This window comes from Mchenga conophoros, linkage group LG6 (assembly GCF_057382185.1).
Source record: "Mchenga conophoros isolate Kocher_MC1m ecotype Shallow Benthic linkage group LG6, M_conophoros_male_GT1.1, whole genome shotgun sequence".
Taxonomy (NCBI): Eukaryota; Metazoa; Chordata; class Actinopteri; order Cichliformes; family Cichlidae; genus Mchenga; species Mchenga conophoros.
This window is the reverse complement of record NC_140531.1, coordinates 14,739,042-14,765,303: the sequence shown is the minus strand read 5'-3', so window position 1 is coordinate 14,765,303 and position 26,262 is coordinate 14,739,042. Positions and strand designations below refer to the sequence as shown.

The 26,262-nt window shown below is 42.2% G+C and overlaps 1 protein-coding gene across 1 annotated transcript in view; it reads right to left on the bottom strand.

Moving 5' to 3' along the window:
* Window positions 1-2,313: 2,313 nt before the first annotated feature.
* Window positions 2,314-26,262, bottom strand: part of gna12a (guanine nucleotide binding protein (G protein) alpha 12a) — a 30,057-nt gene continuing 6,108 nt past the window's right edge. Inside the window, exons 2-6 of the mRNA XM_085276356.1 lie at window positions 24,678-24,896; window positions 9,358-9,408; window positions 9,075-9,275; window positions 8,550-8,756; window positions 2,314-5,632 (exon numbers count right to left, since the gene is read on the bottom strand). Of these exons, the coding sequence (XP_085132482.1) occupies window positions 5,471-5,632; window positions 8,550-8,756; window positions 9,075-9,275; window positions 9,358-9,408; window positions 24,678-24,896 (840 nt within the window). The 3' untranslated portion in view covers window positions 2,314-5,470. The remainder of the gene's footprint in view (window positions 5,633-8,549; window positions 8,757-9,074; window positions 9,276-9,357; window positions 9,409-24,677; window positions 24,897-26,262) is intronic.

Sequence of the window (26,262 nt, the reverse complement as noted above, 5' to 3'; positions counted from 1 at the left end):
AAGTAACAGATTAAAGCTGTGTACTTGTGTATATGCGGTCACCGTCCAAACATGTAAAACTGTTCTCTTGCGTTCGCTTTGGCCTGATTAACAATCTGCCCTCAAAAACACATCCCGTAGAGCAGATAAGATGTCAGACATCAGTTAATTCCACTGTCAGTGTGAACTTAAACAGAAGTGGTTTAATGATCTGAAAGCCTGGGGTGCAGCTATCTGTCATGACCAAATCATCAGCTAATGAACCACTCGTTCATACTTTATGCTCGTTTATCTCTGATTCAGTCGTTTGGTGTGTGTGTGTGTGTGTGTGTGGGTGTGTGTGTGTGTGTGTGTGGGTGTGGAGAAAAACAGAGGGAGTACCCGGCTCATTATTAAATATCAGAGTTCAGCTGTAGGTCCAATCAAAACAGCCTTAGGGAAACATCAGCTTAACCAAAGTCATGAGACCAAATTCACTGCGCTGCACACATGCAGCTGTATACACACTCGAACCCACAGTCACACACACTCGCACACAGATAACAGATAAATGTGCGTGATGGCTCTCAGGCCTGTGGATATTCGGGTAGGCAACAATTACGTTATGTTACAGAAAATTGCTGTAACAACAAACAGAAGTCCTCTTTTGATTTCTGTGAGGTGGTTTGTGGCTAAAAATGGTGTTTCTACATTATTCTTTATTTACTTTGGTTGCTAGAGGCAAAATAATAAAAATGGCTACAATCACCTTTTATCCATTGCATTAAAAAGCTTTGCATTATTTCCTGCCATTTTGTGTTTATTTTGGTTTGTTTTTGGCAGAGAAGTGAGTCGTTATTAGCAAGCTGCACATAAAGACTGGATGGCTGCAGTGCACCCATATAAATACCCATCTTAATTAGTGCTAACTATCATATAGATAATATGCAAGTATATAGAATATTCACTGTCCAAAACTGAATTAGGCACCTTACTAATACCTCTCTAATGCTTAACAGTGTGACATTATTATAATGTGCTACCCCAATTTTATATTTTCACTTTGAAATAAACTCCTCCTTTGGTTGAATTGAATTCAACTATAAGAATATCCTGCACAGGCCTGCTGGTGTTGACTATGGTGTAGAATTTAGCATTGATACTCTCTCTCACACTCACGCACGCACGCACACACACACAGGCTACACATCAGACACAAACGTTGAAATGCAGTGCGAGGACGAAATGTCCTGTGCCTCTCAGCTTCTATAAACGAATGCTTCCTTATGTTTCAGAGACCACTGGGACATATTTTTCTGCTCCCTGCTTTTTCCTCTCATCTCCTTTGTACGACACCGCAGGAGGCTGGTTGGGTTTTCTGTGATCTGTATGTGTGTGTGTGTGTGTGTGTGTGTGAGTTTGTGCTGTGGGGTGAAGAGGGGCAGGCGATCGAAACAGCCTGAGCGATGTCGTTCTGAGTCTCTCCATTTTGGGATCAGGACAGGAAGTGGGCTCAACAGAGGAAACATGACCTCCTCCCGCTTCTCCTCTCTCCCTCCCTCTATCCTCTTACTTTTCCCTGTATTCCCTCTTCCTCCCTTTGTCCCCCCCCTCCCCCCTTAGTCTGCGCCTACCCATTCACAAGGTCACTCCAGTGTTCTTTTGGAGCCGGGAGCTCTCGTATGGCTGTCACATTCATTTCTGCGGCGTGCCTGAGCGGACCTTAAATTACACTCTGCTTACTTCCTGTGTAAATAAATCTATGTTAACCAGTGATTTCTAAAACAACACTAAAACTCTGGTCTAGTTGTTTCTGGGCTCCCTCCCTCTCTCCTGAGACTTGGAGTCTGTTATGCAGCAGAGCTCCTCTGATTAAAAGCCAAAGCAAAGGTCAGACTCTGCTGGGTAACAGAGATATTGCCCGACTTCAGCTTTACTCTCATGCCCAGTGGTCTGATAGCTCTGGCTGATGAGTTTCATGTTACATTATGTGGGATGAGGGCCTACGGTTAGCCTAGGTTGTAGATCAGTGTGACATTGCTTATCAGGAGCTTCAACTCTCTGGCTTCGCAAGAGAGCTTCTCGTGTTCATAAATACTGATTAAACGGCCCCAGGACATTAGAAAAACATATTTGAATTTATTTCCCCCCGCGTTTCTCCTTCGGAGCTCAAAAACATTTCTTAAAAATCCTCACATCTATCTGCCCCCCCACCCCTCCTCCCTCAACTCCTCTCCACTAATCTTTCTACCACTCTTCACTTTCCAGCTCAGAGGGTCTCGACCTCTTGCTTTACCGCATACACACTCAAGCACACAAAAGACGGCCACACTGAGAAAATAAAGAAACAGCGTGTCAGCAAACGGCAGTGTATTTCACCACAGAGCACAGAGCCAAGGCACTGGAAAACAAAAAAACAAAGGCAGAAGACCTCCCTCTTTTCATCCCCCCCCACCAACCCTCCCGACCTTCATCCTGTTCGCCTTTCAGCGTCTGCATCTGTTTGTTTGTTTCATTGCCTTTTTCTTCCCCAGGCGTTTTCCTTTCTGCTCATTTTCTCTCGGACACATCCAGTGCAATGACGACAATTACAAAATTAAACAAAACAACAACAAAAAAAAAAAGTTAAGCGTGAGAGGAAAACAAGGTAGGTTAGCTAACAACACCAACAGAGCAGTTATAGTTACAGTGATACCGTTAGACAGAGTGCCGCTTGTATTTTACGATGTGCACACAGTATCAGTCACATACTTACAGTAATTAATGTACAGGATTAACCACACAAACACAGTTTTAATACAGTATCAGAACGAGGCGAGAGTGGGAACGTTCCCGGTTTGACTCCTTTGCCTTCGAGGCAATGCAGACTTATTACTCGGGGTGGGAAGAGCAGCCCGGCTGTGTCCGACTGCTGCATACCGAAATGCAAATCAGGGGTTTTCACTTAACCTCACTTGATTGGAGGGAAAAAAAGTAGTTTTTAAAAATGTACAAAGTATGAGGGATGCTCCTGTGAGCAGTTAACCACCATCAGAAATCAGTGCATAACGTTTGTTAAAACTGCAGATAAGCTACGTAACAGGACAGATTGTGACTGGTTGCATTCATAGTTAACCTGCTGGTTACTTGACTTATAATTTCACCTTTATACCTACATTACATGTCTGACACTGGAAAAACTTGCACTGAACGAAATATTTCTGCAGTTATCAGATTAACCCAATGCAGAAAAAAATCCAGTCATTACATTCAAATCAATCAAATCAAGACATCTTGATGGACTGGGTAATATAAACTCTCTTGTGGCTTTTTCGGTTTTCGCTGTGCACCTCCTGCTGAACAAATATCTGACATTTCAGCTGCTAAATAGTCCACTATGTTCACAGGCTGGCTGCTATTTTTGTCCGGCTGCAGTTTAGCGTTCGGAAAGAAGTGTAGTGTGGTTGGTTTTTAGGACTTTTTTGGGATGGAAACAAGGCCATGAGTGGTGAGAGTGACCCAAACAAGTAACGTTGGAGACTCTAAAACCAAAACAATGAGCTCAAGGACACTATGAAACTTCATATAAAGCTGGAGGGAACTTTAGAGGAGCACGGCGATACACATATTTGTATATATATGCATAGAAATTGTCTGAAGGTCAACAGGCACCAAAAATGCTCTGGTTTCCATTTGCAGTCAAGAACGTCTGACAGATGAACAAGAGGAACACATTTGCCGATGTGCAATTTGGAAAAAAACATCTGCCATCACCTGATTTAAAAAAAAAACCCAAAAAAACTGCATTCATAAACAATCGGCAATCAATGGAACAGGAAGTCTTAGATCAGACTTACGCTGGACACAGCCGAGGGTTTTCAGATGATGACCAATGATCTGTGAATTTGTTACCTTGAGCCGTTCTTTCCCTTTCATATACGCAGCATTGACCAAAGCTTTTTGAAAATATTGGAACATCTTTAGTGAAATTGTTTTGATTGCAAAATTTAAGTATGTTGTATTTTTAAAAATTAAAATCCGAGTTTTTTTCTTCTTGTTTTCAATGCAGCAGACATTTAAATAAATGATCTCTAGCCGTCGCTTATCACTGAACTTGTATTTCTGACAGTAATCAAATATTTGGATTTGAAGGCAGCACTTCTTTCTGGCAGCTTCCTGTTTTCCTTACACGGCCAACTATTTTGGTCAGGATACTTTCTAGGAACTCATTAGGAAATCACAGACTAGCCAGTCACCAGAACGTGTTTAAACTCGCTTCCCTGTGATGATTTTTTTAAAAAAAAGTCTGGCTTGTGTAAGTCACTTGTCATTGTCTCAGTGTTTTTGCTAGGAAGGCTTCCCACCCCGACTGCTACAAGTCCAAAATGGCTACAAGAAACACGGGGATAAGGTCATCTGCAGTTCAATCTCTTCATTTTCTGCTGTTCCCGGCACGTTTACAGGACAAAGGGAACAGGAACAAGCAGTGTAACCAGAAGCCAAAGCTTTTTTGTAGATTTTTTAAAATACTTTTTACTATATTTCTTTTTATACTGCCTCAGGTCAAGTCTAGGCTATTGTGGTGCATCTACTGGGATGCTATGGAAATCACAGAAGGGAGAGAAAAGCTCGGGAAAGGTGTATGGATTCATACGAAACCAGGAGCTGCGTGCACTTTTCAGAGCTTAGATGAGACTCTAATTTGACCGTCTACTTCTGAGGAGAAGAACAATGTGTCTATTGTGCCGAGAAGGAGTGGGATTAGAAGAATAAGACTTGTTATCTGCAGCTGTTGATCTCTCGAACAATGGCAGGAACAAGAGAATTAACACAAGACGAGGAAAGAAAAGACGGGGCAGGAGAGGACGAGCGGTGTAGCGCAGCTCAGTCTCACTCCTCTGCTGAAGTTCATTGACAGGAACACTTGTGCAACCTTTTCACATAACACAGCATATGACCAGTATGGACCCCAAACCCCCTTCCCTCTGTCAGGTGTACTTTAAGACAGTATTTTTCAGCTCCAAACCTCATGTTTTTCCTCCTCGTTTTCTTTCTTTGCGCTTCTTTCCCCTCCCGCGGCGTCTTCACACAGCTCGAGCTACATTTCAACAGGCAGCAGTCTGACTGGGTTTAGTGACATGTTGTCATGAGTCTTATATACAGAAGAGAAAAACAACGTTCAGTGCTCATGTCATGTAGTTGGTGCTTTCCTCTACATTTTTTACACATCTTGGAACCTGTGCAAGGAGAAGCCCACTGTCTTTTTTCTTTTCTTTTTCTTTTTTTTTTACAGCATTCACACATTTATACAGGTTAAACATAGAGATTCCACAGGGGCCAAAACGTCCAGAGTTGCTTCAGGGCTCCACAGGTTCAGAGGTCACTAAGATCCACTCTGCGTGGGTCAAGTGATGGTTCCACAGGTCAGTGTTGCTTCAGATCAAAGGAGACCTTCTCAGAAGTCCTCCAGGCCTGGATTCACGGCTGGTTTCACAGTTAACAGTCAGAGAGGCCATCGTCTATGACGTGAAGGTCACTGCAGCATTATATCTTTGAGGTTTTCCTGCAGGATGGTGTCCTTCACGGCGTGGAAGACAAAGCGGATGTTTTCTGTGTCTACTGCAGTGGTGAAGTGATGGAAAAGCGGTTTCCCTCGGTTTCTCCTCTTACGACTAAACAACTGCACCAGGAACGCCTGGAAGAAGCAGAGGAGGAAGAGTCTTTATGTGCGTGTGTTCACATGTACTATACTGACGTAAATACAAGATCAGACCGACTTTTATGACATAGCAGGAGGATTGGACTTTTTGGCGGTAAGATATTTTTGTTGTGGAACTATTGTCACATACGTAGTGTTAGAGGGATGGATGTTCATGTTACACATGGCCTAAGCTTCAGATAATGAGGTCAATGTACAGTGGAGAAAAAACACTATTTGATCCCCTGCTTAATTTATACATTTATTCACTTACAAAGATGTGAAGAGTCTCTAATTTTTATGGTAGTTTAATTTTAATAGAGAGATATTGCCCCAACAACAAAAAACACACACCCATTACATAAAAGTTATAAATTGATTTGCATGTCTCCCACAGATTGACTATGTTCCACTGTGGGACACAGATTACAATCAATAAATCAATCAGTCAGTTACAGATACTCCTGATATCAGCTTGTCCACTAGACACCGGTCCAGAGAATCAATTTCTCCCATTCCAACCTCTCCACCACCATGAGCCAACTGCTGAAGGACATCAGGGACAAAATTGCAGACATGCACAACTGTTGTAGTGATTGTAAAAGATCAGTCACCCTCGCGATCGGGAGCTCCATGCAAGATCTGGCCTCACAGGGTGAGGTTGAGCATGAGAAAGGTGGTGGATTGGGATAAATTGCTGTGGTCAAACTGAGCTCTTTGGCATCAACTTGACCCGCTGTGTTTGGAGGAGGAGAAATGTTGAGTATGACCCAAAGAACACCACCCTCACAGTCAAGCACGGAGGTGGAAACATTATGCTTTTGTTTTCTGGGGCCACATACTGCAACAGCCGGAACACTGAAGATGAGTCACGGATGGGCCATCCAGCATGACAATACCCCAAAACATACTGCCAGTGCAACAAAGGAGTGGCTAAAGAAGAAGCACAATCAGATCACGAGTGGCCTCGCCAGCCTCCAGACGCCAAACAGACGAAAATCTGTGGCTGGAGCTAAAGCTTCGAGTTGCCAAGTGGCAGCCAAGAAACCTAATTTATAGACACTTCTGGGAGTTTCTGTAAAGTTGAGTGAGAATCCCTTCAAACCTGTTGACCAGCTACAAGAAACATCTTACCATCTTGCAAAAAAGGGTTTCTCCATCAAGTACTAAGTGATGTTTTGCTGGCAGCTCAAATGCTTATTCCACTCAATGACATGCAAATCAATTTCAAACTTTTATGTAATGTGTTTTTTTCTGGATTTCTGGTTGATGCACTGTCTCTGTCTATTAATATGAAACTTTCATAAAGACGAGACACTGTTCATTTCTCTGTGAGTGAGCAAACTTATAAATTCAGCAGAAGATCAAGTGATTATTTCTCCCACTGTATGTGCAAGCACTGCTCTAAACACTGTTTAAATATTTCTACTCTTGATGCTGTAACGACAGCAGATATCCTTAATATGGTCAACTAAGGCTCTGGCTGCAAGCACGGAAGCCCCACCCACCTGCCGTTTAAACCTTCTGTTTGCACAGGAGAACCAATCTGAAGAAAGGAGCTAAGAAAGCTTGCTTCAAACAGTGGATGAACTGAGGGGCCTGATCAGAACAGTGCAAGATAAATAAATCATGCAAAATTAATCCAGTAGAGTCCAAGAATAAAAAGCTAGAGCTACAGGGAGCATAATAAGTCTTTTCCAGAAGGTTTCTCAGTAACCAGATAGCATGGAGTTGGAAGCCCTGAAAACAGCTCTCAGTGCTAAGCAAATGTGTTTCAGTGACTCCTTTTCATCCTTCATGAAAGGAAAGGAGCTAATGCTGCTGCTCAGTTTGAAGCGATGCTCTATCTGACGGTTAAAAACAAAACAGTGATCAACACGGCTTACAGGCTGTGAGAAAAATACTGGTGTATTTCCTCTTTTATAACTAGTTAAAATGCTCACATGTTTTAAACCCTTAAAAATATGCTGAAAACTACTAATCTTATGCTTCTGCGCTAAAATCTGCTCGTCACAAAGCCGGCGTCTACAGGAGAAAGGAGCGAGGAGAAAGAGCGAGTCAGCTAAAAATTGTAAAGGTCAGCGGTTCAATACCTGACTGCATTAATGTGCATTTTGAACCCCGAGTATGGATATTAGGTTTAAAGGCATACATGGGATGGATGAGATTTGTAGTAAGAAACCAGTACCAGTACTTAAAAACATTTAGAAAGCTGCACTGTAACACACAGGTTGCAGAGAAACCCAGGTAGTATTAGTAATGCGCTCGTTTTGAGTGTTGCTCTATAATCCAGCTTTTAGGATTATCATTAATTATCTTGACTTCAGTCACGGATGCTAAAAGCCTTATTAAAGAAGCAACCTGGATTATCTCTGCAGAAACGAGAGAAAATATGAGTTGGCAGAAAAACAAGCCTTTAATTAGCAGTATTAATGTTAACTGTATTTCTTTTTTAAAATAAAGCCTTGGTAATAAACTGATGTCTTTATAAATGCTCCTTTACATCTTTCATTGTTGCCCATAACAACCTACGTGTGTGATGACAGAAATTTCGGTCCTTATTAGCTTACATGGTAAACAGATAGAGCCTTTCTACTCTACTGAGCACTCAAAGCTCTTTATACAACTTGCCTCAGTTACCCATTCTCTCCCATTTATGCAAACCCTTCCTTATGTAAGTTCTTTTTATCTAACATTTACACAACTGGGATTACTATCTTGTCCGAGGATATTTGGCATGCAGACTTCCGATTAGCAGATGACCTGCTACAGCGACCCATGTATGGGCAGCTTCTTCTGGAATGCATGAAAGTTACCACTGTTGCAAAGCTGCGTTGAGAAAGATAATGGAGCACTTTAGGAAGACGCTCAAAATCTGCAACTGCATTCAGAGTTTTGTGAAACCTCGGGTTACCTGTACGTCCTCTAGCCTGCGAGGGTCTCCTCTGAACTCAGGAAAGTTCTTGCGAATGTCGGCCGTGCGAATCTTTTCCACCAGCAAGTCCGTCTTGTTGAGGAAGAGGATGATGGACACGTTCAGGAAGAGCTTGTTGTTGACGATGGTCTCGAAGATGTTCATACTCTCGACCAGACGGTTTGTCCTGCGGTCCTCCATCAAGACCTGGAATCACATTGGCTCAACATTATTCTTTGTCTAGTTTTATTTTTTTCAGGTCTTATCTGCATGCCAATTAAGGGTTCAGTCGTCATCATATGACCGCTGACTTGAACTCGAGCCACGACTGTGGGAACAATGAAGTTTCCTCAGCGCACCACAAAGAGAGCTTTGTGTTTACCGCAAATGTTGTGTGTCTCTCTGATGTTTCTTGTGCATTTCGCAATCCCAATAGTCAAGAGACTCGTCTGCCAAACGCTCCGACTGCATCAGCATTTCATAATTAGGCTGATAACGTGTTTTTTTTTTTGTGTGTGCACGTACCTGGTCGTACTCCGACGACGAGGCCATGAAGAGTATCGAGGTTATCCCGTCGAAGCACTGAAACCACTTCTGCCTCTGGGACCGCTGCCCTCCAACATCCACCATCTTAAAGGGAATCTTTTTGATGACAAAGTCGTGCTCGACAATCCCTTTAGTCGCCTTCCTTGCAAACAAAATGTCTTGCTTGCTGGGAATGTAGCTCTGAAAAAGGATATGAGAACATTGTCTTGCAAAGTAAAAAGTACAGAGTGTGCTTCAGATTAAACCAGTCACTATGACTCACCAGTTGTCCAATACGATCCAAGTTATCCAAGAAGTATTTGACCGACTCACTCTGCAGACGAGAAGGAAAGAATCCATTACAGCCGCGACACAGACCTGAGTCATCTTATACGCATTAAGCAAACTTAAAAGACTCAAAATAATCAAATTATGGCTCTTGATCACATTATCGGAACGATTTCATTTCTTGTATTTCTTCCTTCTTTAATTCTCATTTCCATGGAAGCTGTCGTATTGTGGTTATTAATTTAACAAGACATCAATCGTTGCAACAAAGGACAGAAACCATGTGAACGACCACAATCATATTAGTCCCATCACATCTGTGCAGCTCGCAGCTTGATCACATCTAATTATCGTGTCACACAGAACCTGCCACGAGTCCACAGCTCTTCAAAGCTCAAGATGACATTCAAGCTGCACTGATCCACATTTTCCAATCAACAAAGGATCAAACAGTGACTTTTGATATGAAAAATCGCGGTTACAAACCCGCAGAGAATATAAACCCGAGGTGCGGCTCACCACAGGTTTTGGCTTCTTTCGGCTCATTGTGCTGGTGTGACAGCCCCGTGTTGTGATCTAAAGATCAGCCGTTAGAGAGAAAAACTGTTTTCTATAGAGGCCCACAATCACACCCCCACAGTTTTAACGCTGTTCTGACATCGCGTTTATCGAGTTTGTGGCAGAAACGACTCGGATTTGCCCTGATGATCATTTTAGAGTAAACATTAGCATGCCAGATACATTTAACTAGACATATGTGAACGTGGGAAACAATAAGGTTGTAGTTATATTCCCATCATGACTTATCTGTGCATGCTTCACATCGTGACCCCTATGCAAATATGCGTTTTAAATATCTCTTTGTTTTCGACTTCGTCTCTGTAAAGCACTCTGAACGACCTTGTTTCTGAACACAGCTGTTTGATTTGACTGCACCAATTTTCCAGCTGGAGCAGAGAGCTATTTTCACATTTAATAAACTTACAGTGAATAATCTGCCTAACGGCAAACAGCAGCCAGACAAAGTTAAACACAGAGATATTTCACTTTGCGTTTCAGGACACAATAAAAATAATCTGCTCCCTACCAGCTCTTAAAATTCAACAACATCCTGATAGATAGTTACACTTTGTTACTATATATTCATTAAAAAAGTGTGTGTGAAAAGCCAAGTACATCCTTACTCCTTATAATGGTAATTAGCAACCAGGTGCACTTGATTAACTGATCATCAGCAAGTGTAAACACAGCAATTAGGTGTTTGTTAGCACAACGCCAAGGAGGAAAGCCTTTACCGATGATCTTAAAGAAGTTAATTGTTTCAATGTGGGAAGGACTATAAAGCCATTTTAAAGTAACTTTAATCTCATCACTCTGCAGGGAGAAAGATTATTGACAAATGGAAAACAGTCAAGACAGATGCCAATCTTTGCAGGGGTGGAAGGTCCAAAAAACTGAAAAGCCACATCTCAGGCTCTGGAGGCCTCAGTTAGCATGTTAAATGTTAAATTTCATGACAGTACAATCAGAAAAACACTGAACAGGCATGGCTTGTTTGGAATGGCTGCAAGGAGAAAGACACTCTGAAAAGATCATGGCAGCGCAGCTTTGCAAAACTGCATCTGAAGAACTCAGAGATCTGGAACGCTGTTCTTTAGACAGATGACAACAAGGCAGATGATGTTTAGAAATAATGCACAATGCCACTAAAGACAGTATATCAACGCAAACGCCTCACGACAGCTGTCAGCACGGTGATGGAGGGGTGATGATTTGGGCTTGTTTTGCAGCCACATAACCTGGGCACTCACCTAGTCCCTGAGTGTATCATGACCTCCTCTGTGTACCAAAGTATTCTAGAGTCTAATGTGGGGCCATCTGTCTGACAAGATAAAGCTTTGTCTAAATTGGTTCATGCAATATGTCAATGAGCCCAAGCACAGCAGCAAATCAGAGGAGCTGAAAAAGAAAAGAATGAAGGTGCTGCAACGGACAAGTCAAAGTCCAGCCCTGTCTGAGGCTGTATTTACATCATTTTAAGACTTGTGCTGGCTATGGTACACAGATGGTGTCCTTTCTTTTTACCATGACTGTATACAGACCAGAAATACTCACACAAATGAGAGATTATAACAGACAACACACTGCACAAAAGGTAGGCTGTGGCGTCACAAGGCGACCCTGTGATGAATAAATCTGGTCGCACGTGGGCACGTATCAAAACACAACCTGACTTCCACACACAGCCGATTTACACGGAGAAGGGAAATGAAACCGAGGATAAGAAAATGTGATGAACGTGACTTAATTCACAGGAATAAGGAAACACAATAAGATGACTCATGCGTCACGCTGTACAGTTTCACCATGTTCCAGTCTATAGAAAGAACATGATTCGAATCATTTCATATCCTCTGCAAACATCCACCGAATCAGTCATCAGGGAAGTACCTAAAAATGACCACAGTGTCTGCGCTGAACACACAAAACTTAATTTGGTGGAATATCCCAGTGTGCTATCAACTCTTTCACTTTAGATCACACAAGATTATCCAAGATCTTCGCCGACTCTTTCTGAATGCATATAGCACAGCTGAAGTTTTTGGATGTAGCTTTCCTGATACTTCAGACAGCGGTTGGTTCCTTTCATGTTTGCTAGCTTCGAAACTCAATTAGACAACTGTTGAAACTTGAGATGTGTAGTCCATTACTATGAGCACCATGTGTGCTTTTTTGTCACTGCTCCACCATCCACTGTTGTATAGTAATGTGGTTTAAGCGCACACCGATCTTCACTGCAATGGATCGCACAGCTCACTCAGGTTTTAAGAGGCTGCTAATTGATTTTCATGCTGCTTGGAAATGAATGGAGACCAGCGGGTGCCTGCAGCAGAGGAAAAAGGTTTATTTGGTTTCTCTACAGCACGGGAGCTTGATCTTCAGAGTGTCGTGCTATTCTCATGTGCTGTAAATGGGCTGAAAGCAAGCAGGAATAATAGGTATATGCATTTCAAACTGGAATCAGGCTGATTCCCAACAAAAGTTTAAAAATGAACCTTTCTCTTCCTCCCTCAGGAAACAGCTGTGCGTGTGAAAACAGGAGAGGAGAGGGGGAGGGAGGGATTAGCGAGTCAGACAGAACTCAAAGTTTCAAAGTCAGTTTAGCACTTGCATCACACGCACACACTACAATATAACATTATTCCTCTGTAATGCCGTGCTGACAGCAGCTTTTTCCAGATGTTTCGGTTTCTTTCAAACTGATCAACGAGCAACAGTTACAAAAAAACGCCAAAAAACAACTCTTACTCTTCATGTTGGCCCTGACATGCCCCATAACAACCAGGAAACGTGACCTCTGAGTGGGTGAGATGTGAACCGGTGACCCCGCTGCTGACCTACGGTGTCATTGGCAATAGGAAACACAAAGCCGGGGGGCTCTGATTGGTTCAGCCGGACACGAACGGCAGGGGAGGCTGGTTGGAGGGAAAAGCAGGGAGAGGGGAATTCCCAGAGATGAAGGGATACGCAGACACACCAGACAGACACAGACACGCACGTGAGTGTGCGCCCGCAGACGCAATGACACGCACGCACACGCGCTCAAGCACAGATCGTTTCCACGGGCGCTTCAACTGCCATCAGCACAAATGAAACAGTCTGATCATTCATGCGGTCGAAGCTTCAGACTGAATTTATTTTATTAGATCAAGGATGGATTTTAGTGCCTGGTAATGCAGAGCTGTAAATGAATAAAATATAGCTCTGGGCGTGCATGTGGGCGTGAGCACGTATGTGTGCGAGCGTGCATGTATGTGAGCCCGTGTGTGAGTGTGCATTTGTGTGTGTGTTGAGTAAGGCAGGAGGAATGTCTCCATTCATGGTGTGAATGGGCAGATTAGAGGCTTTATTCCAGCAAAGACCTGAATAAGCTCCTGTTCTGTGTGTGTGTGTGTGTGTGTGTGTGTGTGTGTGTGTGTGTGGGCACAGGTATATGTGTCACTGAGTGTGGGACTAAGTGCAGTGCTACTGTGGGTCAGTCCTTTCAATTCAAATAATAATAAATACTATTTTTTATTAACTAATGAATAATTTTAAAATTTAAAATGTCCACTGACCTTTCCAGAGTGTCATTTTATGACACCACATAGATACATTTTTATTTATTTATTAACAAAGAATGAATCAACACTATTACACTTCATGCCCAAAAGCTTTGAATGACACACCATGAATCCAGTTCTTGAGGCAGGCAGACTGGCACAGTCATCGATGTGCTTGGTGAGTCAGGCGGAGAAGTTGTTGTGTGTCTCATGCAGCGATGATACGGGATTTTTAAGACCGATATTTAGTCCTGTAAAAATCAGATATCTTGATACGTTGGCCAATATTTTTTCCTTTTAGAGACACAAAACAAAAAGACATCGCCTTCATTTATATGTCCATTTGTTCACACTCTCCCGACTCTGCTTAGTCTCTATATTACTATTTTGTCTATTATTGCAGGGTCTTCACCGTACTTAAGGCGACTCGTGTTATGATTTGATGCTAAATAAACACAACTGAATTGAATAGATCAGCTGGTTGTTTGTTGCAAACTGCCCTCTAGTGGACAATCTATGCAACATCACCACTGGTATCACGATTGTAGGGTGTTTCTCCCCTGTCCTCGTTACTTTTTAATTGTCATTTTTCCAAAATTTAAATGTCAATACAGATTAATCAACAAGTAGCTAATACTGGCTAGTCGGGCTTTAATCTCCAGAGCGTTGAAACGAATCCATAAATTAATAAAACTGAGTGCCAAAAACTGCAGTTCCTTAAGTGGCCACTTGAGGCTGGCTCCAAAAATGAGCTGTTCCCCAGAGACCAACGACACATCTGAAACAAGCAATTTTACAGGGAAGAATTTTCATGTACGTGACCTGTTAAACTGAATTACACCTTAAAGTTTTGTTATCTGTGTTATGTATGCCTGCACAATCTGAGGATGTTTGCTGCTGTTAGCTAAAACTGTGCCTGCTGTCGACAGCAGCTTCAAAACTGGAGTTGACCATCTTTTCTTTTCAGTCTATGCTTATTTCAGACAAAGAACTGTTCACAAATTGTTATCTATTAAATTTACAGTATTGGACACAGCAAACTGCTACATTTAAAAAGTGTAAATTTTGCTTGTCAACCTGTGCATGATAAACACGCAGGCTGGGTGTGACAGAAGTCAAATGCAGCATCATCAATTTTAAAAGGGCGAGAAGTAGGAATTCCTACTTTTCTAATACTGAGGGGGAAGCAGTTTCAGTTTGGATTTAAATTAAATCCAGAAAACTTTACAAAACCTCATCAATGTGGCAAATCAATGAATCTAAACCAAGTGTTTCAGCTGTAATGCTCAATGTGATCTATATTTCTGAGCTGAGTTCAAGAAATCTCTAGAAAAAAAAGCGTTATTTCAGTTCACTTTTCTCCAGATTTGTCTGGAATAGAAACTGTTGCCGATACTCTTCAACACAGCTGTGCTCAGCTTCAGCTCAGGTTTCCTGTTCAGGGAGGGATTATGTTTGAAATCTATCAGTCTAAAACATGCACTCACTAGCTGGTGCAGATCCACCACTATCTTATTTGCAATCCCTGCTCTGGGGATATTTTATGTTTCTTCCTATCAAGGCAGGGATATGCATTATAGATAAAATGGGGTACCACAAACACACTATACACAATGTTAAACCTCAGCAAGGCCCAAGTCATCGATGAAATGTGTGCGTGTGCAGCGTCGCACGCATTTGTGCGTTTATAGTCTCTTTACACCTTTGTGAGACTTCAAAGTCCTCTGAACGGTGCAAAGTCTAAACCTACGCTGACGACAGCAGCCACCACTTACTGTCACTCCTCGATCTACAGCCTTGTTTTCCTCGAGCAGGGGAGGTTCGATGTTTATGTCCTGTATCAAACTGCGTGTTATCTGGGTGTGGTGGGAAAACAGAAAAGCCTACAAGTAAACAAACTCCTTGCCTGTGCTTGCTTTGGGTTTGTTTTTCCCCTCACTATCTCCCCTTTTCCTTCGCTCCATTTTCACTGTGGGAGACTCCCCATCTCAACGCTCATCTCTTTCCACTCCCTTTCTCTCTTCCTCTCATCGGACTCTCCTCCCTCTCCCCCGTCTGCTCGCGGCCCAGCTCGGGCCCAGTTGTGCCTGGGAAAAGCTGATTGCGGTGTCCCCGGAAAACCTCTCCAAGAGCGGCAAGAAAGTGGAGGCGGAGAGTATCTAACTCAGCACATTTACTCCACAGCAGACATTTTGGTTTCTTGCTGTCGAGAATAAGGCTGCTGTTGCTCCATGTTTTGTCCGAAAAGTGAACAGAAAAAGAAAACCAGCACTTTTTTAGGTAGCGTTTAACTTCCTTTATCCTCGATTGGGCCCCAAGCACATGCACATAAATCATTTAAAAAAGAGATGACAAATATAAAGTTAAGTTTGACATCCCTGACTTAAACTATTTTACATCATGGGCCACTTTGATGTTAGGTTAGGGCCAGTGAAAATCCCCTTTCTTCCAGTGTCTAACCACACATTTAATCCCTGAGAAAACGTGTGCAGTTTGGCAGGTTTATTCAGGCCCCTGCGCCTTATATTTCACACTCTTGGTCTAAGTAATTTCAAAAACAACTGGGCACTGTAGTACACGTTAGATGTGTTGGGAACTTACTGCTTGAATTTGGTGCATTGGTAATAACTGCATGCAGCAGGACAGTGAATCAGGGATTGCCCAATATTAAATAGAAATACAGTGTTCATGGGCTCACTGGTTAAAATGTTTTAGCTCTACTAGCAGCATGGATGAGATCTGCAGTGTTGCTCAATTCCAATAGTCCAAACTAGATGATTTCAGACAGTGAATTGCTGGAGAGATGAAAGGAATAAAAAAATAGAGTTTAAGTTGTAGATCGGCACGGTAGCTCTGATATGCAGTTCATATTCATTCGTGCTTTAATACCAGTAGCAATTGACAGCAAATAGTGTCGTATTATGGGTCACTGCTGAATCATCCACTGACATTGAACATCTAGAAAGCCACAAATGCCTATTATTTTTATTTATTATTACTTTTTTTACCACAGCACTTCACTTTGCAAGGCTGGATGTACTTCATCACACCACACACGCCACAGACTGCCATGTATAATACATGTAATGCACGATTTTTACACTCCATTTATACTTTGCAGTAAGAAAATGCTGTGATTTTAGTCGCGAGTTTGCAGAAGCTTGTTATCAGAAGCGTCGGCTCTTTGAAGAAGCTCTGGAATGAGCTGACGGCTATTTTTGGTATCAGCTTGTAGCTCCTCACTAAACTCACAGCATTTCCTGTTTACCTGTGACCTCTGGAGTATGATGAGGGCCCTGTGAAGTGAAGCAATCTGATTTCATCAGGAAAGAAAAACACATTTTTTTCCCCCCTTTAAATTTACAACTTTAACCCCTTAACGCCTCGAGTATCATATTTCATACATTCAGTTTTTGTGAATTTTTGACACTTCTGCATCATCAGTGTGATTTCTTTTCCACCCAAAAAACTAAATTAATGAATTTTTAAGTCATACATTGTAAAAAAAAAAAAGCCAGATGTAGCAAATATGATACAAATCAAAACGCATATATGCAAATTAAAGGGTTTTTCACTACAAGCGTCGTTCACCCAGTCTCACACACATTCAGCCTCTGTTTCTATACCAAAACATTCACGCACACAGTCATCCTCCGATTGGGTGAAACTCTGGGTATTGAGCCACTAGACAACCCGCTGTACCTCCCGAGCCACAATAATGATGTCAGTGGGACAGAATTTAAACATGGAGGCTAAACTACTGTTTTACATCATAACCTACACAAGCGTTCCCTTTACACCTGCGGTACACATCTGCTAGAATTGCTTCAAACTCAGTCTGGACCCATGCAGAAGAAAAGGAGTGTTGTGCAGCGCGTTCGCTACACAGCCAGCAGGTGTTTAATGCATTGCTGTTTTTGGTTTCTTTACGGAATTTGCTGACAATCAGAAAAACACTGACTTTCACCAGCTTTACTCCACTTTAAAGCAAATCAAGAGCTGAACCGAAGCACTCAGTCCACTTAGCCCACACAGACTGTACATCATTCACAACACTGGAACAGCAGCGATTTAAATAGCTGTCTTGAGGTGACGAGCAGATTGCGCGTGTTTCAGAGTCAGTGTAGATTGATACTTTTGAACAAGTCTGCTGATAGAGTGGCACCAGGCCACGAGCATCAAAAACGCCTCTAAATGCGAGTCCTATGCGTGCTGGCCTTTAGAGAGAATGATGCCTGCAGGCCTGTGTGCGGCTGTAACACACTAACTTTATCACGCAGCAACTCCAGATAAGACAAAGCGGTCTGACCCAGAGCTGTACATCTCAAGCACGCGCACACAGTTTGTTGAGTGTGAGACAGCGGAGACAGAGACGTAAGCACCTTCTATGTGACTCCAGCTTGTTTTGTCACCGATAAAAGCGTAACAAGGTTAAAGGTCGTCCTCACAGCCCCGAGCAGACAGTAAAGCTGCTGCGTCACTTTCAATAAAGTCCAAATAAAACTAGCTGTTACAGCCAATGCACGGAGCACAGACAGCGAGCCCAGCTGGTGATGCCGATGCCGTGAGACATTCCCTCTGTTGACAATATGGTTAGCGATCATTCTGCTCAACCATTGAGTGTCATTGACAAGCTGTCCGGCCCTTCACAGCATATCTGTAGACGTTTATTGGACAAATGGTTTCTCTAGCCGGTCTGTTTCTCACAAAATGTTCTTTAAAATATAGCAAGTGGCTGTTGAAAGGAGTCTATTTGTTTTTGTTCCTGCGAGACGGGAGAATAAAAGATGAACTTGGAAAAAAAAGCAAAGGCTGCTCGGGCTAAAGACAGCAGAAAAAATATCTGCCAGACGTGACTCATCTTAGGAAGTTTCATATGAGTTTTGAGCGTTTCACTTATTTTTAAAAGCTTATCTGGTTCACTGTTTTGTAAAATGACATAACGAAATGTTATGATGCCTTCTGATGATGATTTTGTGGATGTAAAACCTTAGGAAGAGAGACAAAGATGATGATAAAAATGTCCTCCATCACTTTCACTGTAATAACTTGCATATCTTCTGTGCACTCGTGGTGAGTGGTCGTTGCCTATAAAGAAAACATTTCTTGTGCAACCCACTGGTGTTGATCTGTGTGTGTTTAATGTTCTGCACGTTGTTAAAAGGGAGAAGAACTGCTCTGCTGTCTGTGAGGAGTTTCACGTTTGTGTTTGCTGGATGTAATTCAGGAGAAGAGACTCCACAGAGTGCACTTCAGTGGCTCCATTTACAGTCAAGAGGAAAATAATTACATCTTTGCAACGTCTCCAAAACAAAAAAAAATGAAAGCGAGCGAGCGAGAGAGATAAGGAAGTTATGCGAAAAGACAATAAATACTTTGGCTTCACTCGGTGCAGTACTAAACAGTTAACTGCAGCTTCTTTTTCAGCTGGCAGGTATAAACATTTCTAATGTGATCCGGTTGCTCTCTCGGATGTTTTGAGCACATCAGCGACTATTAGATCAGAGAAAACAGGCTGAGGTAAATCAGTTACCATGCAAATATCTCCTGCTCTCCACATCAATATGACTACAGAAGTGGAATGCAAGGCTACAGTGCAAAGTTTTTTTCTTCTTCTTTGCAATATTACTCAGTCAGACCACTAAGAGCAGAGGAAACGGAAACAGGACAAGAGCATGATTAGTAATGAGTAGCAGTTCTTTTGTGTTTGCTGTAAATGTTGTTTGCCATCATATTGAAACTTAAAAATGCAATTCTAAATTTAAATGCGGACACGCATGAAATCATCAGGTCAGCCAGTGACTATACCCAAATCAGAGAGTGAACTGAGAGGTGCTTTTTTTGCTGAATGGGAGATTTAACATTTAGTAAGGATTTTATTTAGAAATGTAGTTGTTTACGGATCCTGGGATTTGGTCAGGAAATCAAACACGAGGAGCTACCTGTGGTTGCAACCCCTCCCAAGAAGGGGCAGATATACCAGATATATCAGGCTAACTACTCAGTGCAGCAGGAAGGCTCAGGAATGCTTCAAAGAACATGAAAAAGAGCCCCGGGAGTTGACCTTGACAACCAGCTTGACAATTTCGGAGATTCGATTCAGTTCAATTCAATTTTATTTATATAGTGCGACATCACAACAGCAATCGCATCAAGGTGCTTCATATTGAAAGGTAAAGACAATCAAATGAGCCCGTGAGCAAGCACATGGCGACAGTGGGGAGAAAAAACTCTTTCTTAACAGGAAGAAACCACAAGAAGGACGAGGCGCAGGGAGGCGCAGCCATGTGCCACGAATGGTTGGGGGTGAGGGGGACAATGGAGAGCCAGAAATGAATAATAACTAATGGTTAAATGCAGAGTGCAGATAAAAAGGTGAGTGATAAAAACTATGTGTTTTCTCAGAAAGGAAAGTTTTAGGCCTGATCTTAGTAGTAGAGAGGCTGTCCAAACTGTGAGCTGGTGACAGCTGAAGGCTATGCCTCCCATTCTACTTTTAAATATCCACGAACTACAAATCACACATGAGACGATAATGATCCCCGTCCCAATTATCCCAATGCAAGTGAGCATCTACACAATGCAACAGGAAAAATGTGATCCAGGAAGGCCCCGGCAGCCAAAGGATCCACTGCTCACATCCCGCTGCTCAGGACCACAGAGGACGTGTCCAAGCTCCAGCAGGTCAGCTGCGTCAACAGTGTACGGAAATCAACACTATTAGACCCGTGGCTTTGCGGTGGCTGATCGCTGTTTATAGTTTATGGAAAAGTTAAAGCCTGTTAATTAAATGCATTCTCACCCAAGAGAGCTGAAGATGATGAACTGGGCTAAAAAGCAAAAAGGGAAACTAATATATCTGAGCTGGACAATGTACTGCATTATTACGGCTTTATCGTTTTTGTGTTTTATTGCATTGTTATGCAGTATATACACACACTACAAGTTTACAACAAGCTTTAGTAAAACAACAGCCCCTCTTTCTCTCTCGCGCTCTCTCTTAGCATCTCCCTTACTCTTACAAAATCATTATAAACAATGTGACAATTTCAGCCTCAGAAGCCAGCGGCACCTTCAAGAAGAAAGGCACACCATTACAACAACCTTTTAAACACGTCTCCCACCGATTCTGGGGGTTACCGCGGCTTTAACCCGAATAATCATCTTCCCGAGGTGTCTACCAGGAAATTCGTGCTCGAGTTTTGCAGTTAAAAGCAATGATTTGTTTTGCTCTCGATATAGCAAAATAACATGTACATCCTTCAGTTTGAGAACTGAGATCTGGACACAATGCATTCGAATGCCGTCTTGGACTCTGGAGGATTATTTAGAAGCCAAGTTATCATAATTTCATTGTTCAGCTCACCAACCCCTTTTTGTCACACCGCCAAGTACAATGCAAGAATAAACGTTCCCCGTATTGCGTTACATTTAAAACATGCGTCGGACACATTACTGTTACATTCTTCCAATATGAGAGCGGGTTACATCAGTTCACATACAACCAGTTACATCAAAGTAGCTCTTAAATTAGCGGTAGCTGTTTGTGTCAGAGCTGTTCCAGTTATTATTTTGAAATATCCTTTTCTTAATCTGACCCTCATGCATCAAGCTGCGATATTGAGGTTTCATGGAAGCCAGATGAAAGCCAAGAGAACACTAATGAAATCAAACCATTAGTGTTGCAATTCCTGGTAATATTTTGTTAAGCTCAGGAACTGAAGAGACCAAACTCCAGAGCTGTAGATATTCAAAGAAATGTTCACTTTGGATGTTAGATATCAAAGATACGTCCTCAAAAGTCATTTAAGCTGCTTCTTTAACAGAAAGGTCAGACGTTATTTTACTTGACATTTTCTTTGGCCAAAGCTTAAAGCCAGTTTATCTGGTTTAAACAACAAAAAACCCCAGACTACACTGTGTCAGAGATTTCAGTATATTCATATATTTCTTTACATAATACCACATAAATCATGTTAAGTATTATAAGGTGGGAAGTGTACAGAAGAAACTAGAAAATAACACTAATGAAGAACTGGACATTGTAGAGTGCCGTGGGAAAGTATCAGCCCACTTCCAGATTTCTTATTTTTTTTCATATTAGTAACACTTCAATGTTTCAGATCATCAAACACATGTTCATTTTAGCCAAAGATAACCCGAGGAAATACAAAATGCTGTTTTTAAAACATGATTTCACTTACTAAGGGAAAAATCTATGTGAAAAAGTGATTGCCCCCTAAACTTAATAACTGGTTGCGCCACGCTTGGCAGCAAGAATTGCAAACAAGTGTTTATAATAACTGGAAATGACTTTCAAATCACTGTGGAGGAATTTTAATTTTGTTTGCATAATTGTTTCAATTCAGCAACATTCGAGGGTTTTCGAGCATGAACGGCCTGTTTAAGGTCACGCCTCAACATCTCAGTTTGATATAAATCCAGACTTTGACGAGGCCACTCCAAAACCATGTTGTTTTTTCTGAGCCATTCAGAGGTGGACTTGCTGGAGACGTTTTAGATCATTGTCCTGCTGCATAACCCAAGGTCTCTTGAACTGATGTTCGGATATTCTTCTTCGGGATTTTCTGGTAAAAAGCAGAATTCATGTTTCCATCACTTACAGCAAGTCGTCCTGAAGCAGCAAAGCAGCCCCAGACCGTCACACTACCACCACCATGTTTGACTGCAGCTATGATGATGTTTTTATGACCTGCTGTGTTAGTTTTACAGCACATGTAACAGGACACAAAAGGTTCAGCTTTTGTCTCGTCAGTCCACAGAGTGTTTTCCCAATGGAATCGTGAACTCTGACCTTAACTGACTCATATGAAGCACGCAGTTCTTTAGACATCGTTATTGGCTCTTGTGTGACCTGATGGATGAGTCATCTATGCACTCTCACTTCAGTAGGCTAGTGACTCCTGGGAAGGTTCACCACTGCTCCAAATTTTCTCGCTGTAGTCACTGGAGTCCCAAAGCCTCAGACTTTGTAACCCTTTGTGATGGACAGATGTCAGTGACTTTACTTCACTTTGTCCGGCAGATTCTATTTAAGTGATTTTTAAAAATTCAACGGGTCTGGCAGTTATCAGACCTGGATGTCAATAATGAAACTCAACTTTCAAAAACTGTTTTTCACACAGGGCCAAGTAGGTTTGGGTCGCTACTTTCCTTTCATAATATGAAATCATCATTTAAAAATCCTGCCAGTGCTACCTGTAACAGGGCAGCCCTTAGCGGCTGGAAACAGTGAGATGGACCAAGGCAAGTGTAGTGGAACAAAAAGTACTTATTTGCTATACAGCTCTCCTTACAACAATTCACTCGTCGAGCTTCTTCACAGCACAATCAACCCTCTAATGACAACCGGCAGCCTTAAATATGTTCAGCTGTCACAGACTAAACCATTCTTCCACTCTCAGGTAAATTCTTAAATCCCAACCTTCCACCACAGTATACAATATATCAATTAGAATAAATAAATACATATCACGTTTTCATATTAATAAATATTTCACACTTTAATTTTACACCAAACCCAATATTCTAAAAAAACCCAAAAACCCAAGCACGAAAAGATTCACCACACTCGCTTTACCAATGGTCGTTCCCGGAAAGGTGGGTAATCATATCTTACAGACACTTTTTTGCACCACTTTTATCCCTAGATTTCACACACACACATTTGCATTAGTTTTCCTTACTGGTAAACCTTAATCTCAATCTCAATCACCATTCTTCTCTCCTGACAGACAACCACCACATTCCTTGATGAGGAGCAGCAGTGCTGGATCTGAAACAAGGCTACCAAATGATTTTAAAATTCCCAATAAATAGTCAATAAATAATTAAACTTATTGTGTGCAAATGTTTTACTGTGCAAATCCATGCTTAAAGTGCAATGCTAAAAAAAAGGGCTTGATAAGGTGATTTTAATAAAGTTGAAGGTGTGCTCTAAAGTGCTATACAGATAATATAATATAAATAAATGTAGTAAGGAGTCCTCTTCCTTATACTACCCCTTATCCAGTAGACACACCTATGGTATCAATTTCAAAATCCTACGTTGTCTTGTTTTCAAGCTATCACACGCACAAGATTTTCAGAAAGCTTACTCTAACCTTGAGGTCAGAAGAAAAGATTTTTAGTAGATGCACCTATAACATCAATTTGAAGCTCCTACGTCGCCTTGTTGAAGCGTTATCGCTCCTAACTTAGGTGCCGACGCTGCCCGCCTGCATTTTGTATTTGCTCGGGTCATCTTTGTCTAATATTAAAATTTGCTTGATGATCTGAAACATATAAGTGTGACAACAATTAACGAATCTGGAAGGGGACAAATACTTTTTACAGCACTGTAACTATCACTGACAGAAACACGAGCATCTTCAGTGCACACTCATAGGCCTCTGATATGTGTAAAGGTTGGAAGCTTCTGCCTTAGACTGCTGAACGAGTAAAACATTTTGAACCTTTGCTCTTCTTTTTCTATTGACTGGGTTTACAAAAGACAACAAACACTTTTTGAGTGAAATGCCCTTTTAAACGGTTACAAAGAGTTTGCGTCTATATACATTGTTTTTCTTTAAGTCTACAAAATCCCAAAGAGGGGTATCTGCACCACACGGGAGATTTCTGCAGCAGCAAAAAGGATCAGGGAAATATTTTGCAATGGTTCAGCTAATCTAAAAAACATCCACATATGTGTGTAAAGCAGGGGAAAAGAGTACAAGTAGGATAACAGTTTGTTTCACTGGTGATTTGCTTTGGTTTAACTATAACAAACACAATAGCAGCTACATCGGTGCATGCCCTGGCATCATATGTTGCAACTGAAAGCACATGAAAAAGCACTCGAGCAGAAAAGTCATACTAAATTGCTCAGATGATAATAAAGCTGAATATTCCAAACAACGCTTTGATTTAAGTGCTCATTTTCTGCAGCACTGGCACACGAGCACCTTGCCCTCCCTTCTTGCTTTGCACCCTCTCACCACCTCAGAGTACTGCAGCTTGTTGCCATGAAAAGCACAGACTGACTTTACTGCATCTTGCAGAGTTTCTATAGCAATAATCACTTTCATATAATTACAAGGGTTAAACATCATCCAGTTAAAATTACCACTTTTGGATGTCTCAGGTGGTTAGTGATGAAAGTTCGTAGGGGCGTGGGAGGATATTAAAAGGACTGAGAATAATGTCTACTCACCAGCTGGAACTCAGAGCGTCTCGTGTAGGCCTCCTGTATGCCGGCGTCCGCCCAGAGCGCGCTCAGCGCCATTACGTACAGCTGGAACTCACTGGGCTCGACCCCCGAAGCGCCTACGCGGCCCTCCCACGACATCACCAGCATGCCCTGCTTCTCATTTTCACAGCTCTGCCAGCTGATACCCAGCTTGTCGCGGGCATCCACCAGCACACGCATGCCCTGCAGACACACACAAGAAGAGCAGCCGCCTGTCTTAATGTCGCAGATATTTTTCTTACCACACAGATGGGAGGAAAAAAATGAGTCTAGCATTCCTCGTAAACATGGAGTAACTTTAACGCTGAAACTCATGCATTTACAGTGGGGCAAAAAAGTATTTAGTCAGCCACCGATTGTGCAAGTTCCCCCACCTAAAATGATGACAGAGGTCAGTAATTTGCACCAGAGGTACACTTCAACTGTGAGAGACAGAATGTGAAAAAAAAATCCATGAATCCACATGGTAGGATTTGTAAAGAATTTATTCGTAAATCAGGGTGGAAAATAAGTATTTGGTCAATAACAAAAATACAACTCAATACTTTGTAACATAACCTTTGTTGGCAATAACAGAGGTCAAACGTTTACTATAGGTCTTTACCAGGTTTGCACACACAGTAGCTGGTATTTTGGCCCATTCCTCCATGCAGATCTTCTCGAGAGCAGTGATGTTTTGGGGCTGTCGCCGAGCAACACGGACTTTCAACTCCCGCCACAGATTTTCTATGGGGTTGAGGTCTGGAGACTGGCTAGGCCACTCCAGGACTTTCAAATGCTTCTTACGGAGCCACTCCTTTGTTGCCCGGGCGGTGTGTTTTGGATCATTGTCATGTTGGAAGACCCAGCCTCGTTTCATCTTCAAAGTTCTCACTGATGGAAGGAGGTTCTGGCTCAAAATCTCACGATACATGGCCCCATTCATTCTGTCCTTAACACGGATCAGTCGTCCTGTCCCCTTGGCAGAAAAACAGCCCCATAGCATGATGTTTCCACCCCCATGCTTCACAGTAGGTATGGTGTTCTTGGGATGCAACTCAGTATTCTTCGTCCTCCAAACACGACGAGTTGAGTTTATACCAAAAAGTTCTACTTTGGTTTCATCTGACCACATGACATTCTCCCAATCCTCTGCTGTATCATCCATGTGCTCTCTGGCAAACTTCAGACGGGCCTGGACATGCACTGGCTTCAGCAGCGGAACACGTCTGGCACTGCGGGATTTGATTCCCTGCCGTTGTAGTGTGTTACTGATGGTGACCTTTGTTACTTTGGTCCCAGCTCTCTGCAGGTCATTCACCAGGTCCCCCCGTGTGGTTCTGGGATCTTTGCTCACCGTTCTCATGATCATTTTGACCCCACGGGATGAGATCTTGTGTGGAGCCCCAGATCGAGGGAGATTATCAGTGGTCTTGTATGTCTTCCATTTTCTGATGATTGCTCCCACAGTTGATTTTTTCACACCAAGCTGCTTGCCTATTGTAGATTCACTCTTCCCAGTCTGGTGCAGGTCTACAATACTTTTCCTGGTGTCCTTCGAAAGCTCTTT